Source organism: Pundamilia nyererei, unplaced genomic scaffold (genome assembly GCF_000239375.1).
Source record: "Pundamilia nyererei isolate P.nyererei 1_Seehausen unplaced genomic scaffold, PunNye1.0 scaffold00085, whole genome shotgun sequence".
Lineage (NCBI taxonomy): Eukaryota > Metazoa > Chordata > Actinopteri > Cichliformes > Cichlidae > Pundamilia > Pundamilia nyererei.
In genome coordinates, this window is record NW_005187486.1 from 125,544 (window position 1) to 130,771 (window position 5,228).

Consider the following 5,228-nt stretch of genomic DNA (forward strand, 5'->3'; position numbering starts at 1 on the left):
ACTAATAAAGGTATATCAAATTCAAATTCAAATATAACAGGCCAGTCAACCTTACGTTTCTCCTCCTCCCACAGGAGATCCGTGAGCTGCAGGCCCAGATGCAGGAGACTCAAGTCCAGATCCAGATGGACATGTCCAAGCCGGACCTGACGGCAGCACTACGAGACATCAGGGCTCAGTATGAGGGCATTGCTGCCAAGAACATCGCAGAGGCTGAGGAGTGGTACAAGTCCAAGGTCAGAGGGATGTTGTCTGTATTAACGACACTTAGAGATCAATTCTGACATCCAAGAGTTGGGGATTTAAAATAAATTGTGAAATCTATTTAACCTTTGACCCTGCAGGTGTCTGATCTGAACCAGGCGGTAAGTAAGAACAACGAGGCTCTGAAGCAGGCCCGTCAGGAGACCATGGAGTTCAGACACCAGATCCAGGCCTACACCTGTGAGATCGACTCCCTCAAAGGCACCGTAGGTCTCATAAACCTTCTTCGGTTTTTATTTAAACGTAATCTTCTCTGAGCTCGGTTTGATTTCAGACTCTCCTCTCTGATTAATCCAGAATGAGTCTCTGATGAGGCAGATGCGGGACATGGAGGACCGTCATGGACGAGAGGCCGGCAACTACCAGGATAGCATTGCCCGCCTGGAGGCGGAGATCGCCAACATGAAGGACGAGATGGCGCGCCACCTCCGTGAGTACCAGGACCTACTCAATGTCAAGATGGCGCTGGATGTGGAGATCGCCACCTACAGGAAGCTGCTGGAAGGAGAGGAGAGCAGGTAATTTATCAAACTATCCAACCAGGCCAAAATTCTTTTGTTTTAGTGTGCTGCCTTTACAATAAAGCTTTGGAAAAGAAAACTGCCTCAGAATGTCAATATTTGTATCCAGATACACATAAAATAACATTTAAAATGATATTTTCTACACTTTCCCTTCTCCCGCTGCAGGATTGCCTTGCCTGTGCAAACCTACTCCACGCTGAGTTTCCGAGGTGCACACACAGCTCCAGTTACCTAAACATACCACCAGGGGCTAGGCTTCCTTTAACCAGGACACAGGCCTTATTCTGTTTGATTCCACAGTCTGTTCAGATGGAGCCTCATTTACTGTTTGTTATACATTTCAATAATATTTTACTTTTTTACCACATTAAAACTGTGTAAGATTAAAATTTTACTTAATTAAGAAAATGGGTGTTAATTAATGAATTGATTTCTAAATCAATTAACCTACAAATTAAATACAACCCCAGTGTTATGGGGTTGTATTTAACTTGTATTTCATAGGTCCAAGAGGCATCCACATAAAGTTTTCATTGATTTTTCGAAATAACATAACACATTCTACATATTAAATAAAAATTAAATGTATTCCGACCTTTGTTAATCAGAGACCAGCCCTGAGCAGCAGCGCTCCTCTGAGATGCATTCAAAGAAGACTGTCCTCATCAAGACCATCGAGACTCGCGATGGAGAGGTAAAACTGCTAAGATATAAAACTGCATTCATTAGCCTTGTAAGTTTTTAAGTTCCCTTCATAAGGATTTTTTCTTTTGTTTGTTTGCTTTTCTTTTGATGTGATCCACTCCAGCACCTTATTCAAGAAATTCATGAAAAATGTATTTATGTTCTATAAATCACATTTTAACTTATCAAAGACCGGTAGAGCTTTATTCAACTGCACAAATGCTGCCTGGCACTGCTCTGTCCACTGGACCAGATCTGGGGCACACTTTTGAGTGAGATTAGTTACATGGCTGGTCAGCTCCACAAAGCCGGTCATGAACCGGCGGTCAGTATCTCTTTCGGGATGCCGACTCGGGAGATGATCTGAAACAGGGCCTGGAGGTGCCAGTGTTATGACTCGCTCTATGAAGCCTATCTTTAATCAATACAAATTACAGGTAGGTCAGTGCTGTGTCAGGGCAAACCATCAATTTTTATCACTTGATCAGAAGCTGAGGTTGCATAGAGTTTAGTCATGAGATTCCTCTAGTGGGAAATATCCTGTGGAGTGAATCGCTGGAGGCAGCAGGGCCTCATTAGATGGCCTCCTCCTCCTCCCTAGAGTCAGAGTTGAATAAACTAAAAGTCTCCGCTAAGCACAGCACAAACATCCCCCTTGCTAAAGCTCGTGATTGTATCCCCACACATTGCCCCAACAGGTTATTGAACACCAGCAAATCTGTACCCAGAATTAAGGGATGCCTCAGGTGCAAGCTAACTGCAGCCTTTACACCATGTGTTTTGCCCTTGTATTTAATTTGGAGCGGCACTATGGGATATTTGTGTATGTCCTCATGCACACATCTAACCTCCACCAACGCCCCGTGCCGTACCAGGGTTTGGAGGACCAGGGTCTGCGTGCAGCCCAGACTCACCCTATAGCCCGAGTCCACCAGAGCCTGGCGTATATCCACTGGCACCTTGACAGTGCATGTCCCTCGTGGACCTGGGGTAGGTGTTGGAGGGCCAGCAACACGGAACAGCTACCCCACATCCGTCAGTGGGCACTCCTAATGTCAGTGTCCTGGCCGCCCACACCTCCAACATACCTGCCTCAGCATTTGCACGGCTCCCTGTGAGTTGGGGGCAGCTTAGTTGCTGGAACCTGTGGGGAGACAGCGAGACTGGCTGTTGTGGTGGCTGCTCCATAACCAGCAAAGTTATAGTGGAGCTGGGGAACCTCCTCCTTGGGGCTGGGACCGGCCAATTCTCCACAACTGGCTGTGGTTGATCCAGCAGGTTTGCTGGCTGCACTGCCAGGTGGTTTTTGGCCAGTCATACAGCCATGTCACGGTTTACTTGACATGACTGTGTGGGACAACAGAGGAGCCAGGGGGATGCCAGACCGAGACTAGGTGCACTCTCATATGGCGCTCGGCCTAATTCTGTAGCCACTGGAGCTGATCTTGATGCACAGTCGCCTGTTCTTGGTGCACGATGGCCATCTCTGCCAGCATTGCTGTCAGCACTTCCACTGGCTGTACTGGTTGCACATCCGTCCTAGCGCATCTGGGTTTCGACAGCACTGAGACACGACGGACCAACACAAACACACTGTTAAAGAGCTGGGTAAGTATTAGTTGCAACTTTTTCAAATTGCTCTGTGCAGCTTTTCAGCCGACTTGTTTCTGGCACAGCCTTCCCCGCTACGTTACAGGTTGGCAACTGAAATACCAGGACTGATCATACCAATCAGTCCCAGCTACTCTGCCAGCCTTTTGGCACTGCCCACTGCCACACCACTCCTCTGAAGCAGAACTGCAGAAAACACTCTTGCCACACCAGCAAATGCAATTGTCCCATATTTAGACAGAAAACAGTCCATTACCTTATTTACACCTAATATTTTAGAAACTTTACATACAAATAAAGATTGCTTTAATGTAAGTAATTAACTGCTGAAGTGACTGCTGGTGTTTCTTAATCTGTTCTGTGTTCACCTGGGCTCTCTGACTGTAATCTTTCTGTCTCGACTGTTGTAGTTTGTATGGATTTGGGACAGTGTTCACTCATTTCCAGATATCTTACATTCATCCAGACAGAGAAGTCATCTGATAAGGCTTTTATGTTTCTGTCTCATGTTTTTCTCCTTCAGGTTGTCAGCGAGTCCACGCAGCACCAGCAAGACATCATGTAACAGCCTGCAGGACATAAGAAGAGAAGAAGAAACAAAAAGCTCTCATGTGTCCCTGCCTGAGACGGACACATGAAAACAATAAAGAAACAAGCAAAAGAAATAAAACTAAGAAATAAGACTTTACACACTCGTCTTTACGGCCTGCCCTGTGTTTGTTTGCAAGTTACTGAGATGTGTGTATTTAAAGCAGAAATTCATCAGGATTTATTTATTTTTGGTTAAATGTAGGTTAACATGCAAAAACTGAAAAAAGGAAAACTCTCAATTTAATCAGGAAATTTCTGTGTTTACTGACCGTTTAAGACTTTATAATCTCTAATAAATGAGCAAAAAGAATATTAAGTAGAATAGTAGTCGTCTATCAGTTGTAGTCTGCAGCTAACTGAGTTGGTCAGATGGAGAATCTTGCAACATATTCAGCTCTGAAGTTTAAAATCACTTCAGATGCCCAATAAATTACAGATTCTGACCCATGGAGCCAAATCAGAGCTGAAACTGAAAAACAAAAAGTAGAAAGTGAACGTTGAACTCCCTCCTCATGAGTATAGTTTTGATTACATTTTTAAGGAAACTATTTTTTTTCACTGATACTCATATTTGATCTTTTTTTCAGTTTCAGATTATATGATTGCAAATTTCTTAAGAAACCTGTCACATTGAATTATTTTAAGCTTCCTGCTCTTTGAGTTTCTGACCTTGATCTGGTGTTTACTGAAAGGTGGAAATGGAGGAAATAGGAACAGAACTTTACTGTATGTGTAGGATTACAAAGCAGTCTGTGAATGTGCTTAATAGACAATGGTTATTGGATGTGTGTAGCCCAAATGATGTTTAATAGGCTGAAAGCAAGTAAAGAATAAACAGTGGAGCACAATTCTCCCCAAAGGGCAAGGGCTATACTACCTATTTGATGATTTATGATGTTTTTATAACAACGTGAGGATGTCAGCCTGCTTTCATAACAACACGCTAATGTCTGACCTTTGACCTATGACCTTGAAGCATAAAATGGTGTATTTTATTATCTTTAGTCATCTGATTGGAGCTGAATTGGCTGAAATCTTTGGCTTCTATAAGCTGCACACCATGCTGAAATATGGCAAGTTTCACAAGTCCTGCAACTTCAAAAGCGTCCAACAATGAATACGTATGGACAGTGTAGGCCAGTAAAAATGCCAATAGTTAACAGACTTATTAATATTGTTTTATCATTACATCATTATAATTGAGTATCCCATTAAATGGATGTTCAAATTTACACCAGACAGTTGGAGTTTTTGTTATTTCAGCTGTAGCCCTGATGGTGTTTAATGGTCTGAGAGAAAGTAAAGAATAAATACAAAAACAGAATTCAAATGTAGGCTTAATCTACTTTATAGTCCAGAATGAGTCCCTGATGAGGCAGATGGAAGTCCCGCATCTGCCTCTAGTTTAAAGTCCACAAGTACAAATAGGAGTCCTGATTTATATGTGAATGCTTATAAAACAACAGAATGTTTGTAAAATAAAAAAAATAAAAAAACAAACAAAAGAAGAAAAATCAAGGAATAAAATTGCCAATAAGAATCTATATTTATTAC

General features: G+C 42.7%; 1 protein-coding gene across 1 annotated transcript in view; it reads left to right on the forward strand.

Annotated features, from left to right (window-relative positions):
- The window catches only part of desmb (desmin b), an 11,716-nt gene extending 7,877 nt beyond the window's left edge, over nucleotides 1-3,839 (forward strand). The window contains exons 4-9 of the mRNA XM_005738632.1: nucleotides 75-236; nucleotides 345-470; nucleotides 562-782; nucleotides 954-997; nucleotides 1,397-1,482; nucleotides 3,607-3,839. Of these exons, the coding sequence (XP_005738689.1) occupies nucleotides 75-236; nucleotides 345-470; nucleotides 562-782; nucleotides 954-997; nucleotides 1,397-1,482; nucleotides 3,607-3,648 (681 nt within the window). The 3' untranslated portion in view covers nucleotides 3,649-3,839. The remainder of the gene's footprint in view (nucleotides 1-74; nucleotides 237-344; nucleotides 471-561; nucleotides 783-953; nucleotides 998-1,396; nucleotides 1,483-3,606) is intronic.
- Nucleotides 3,840-5,228: the final 1,389 nt, after the last annotated feature.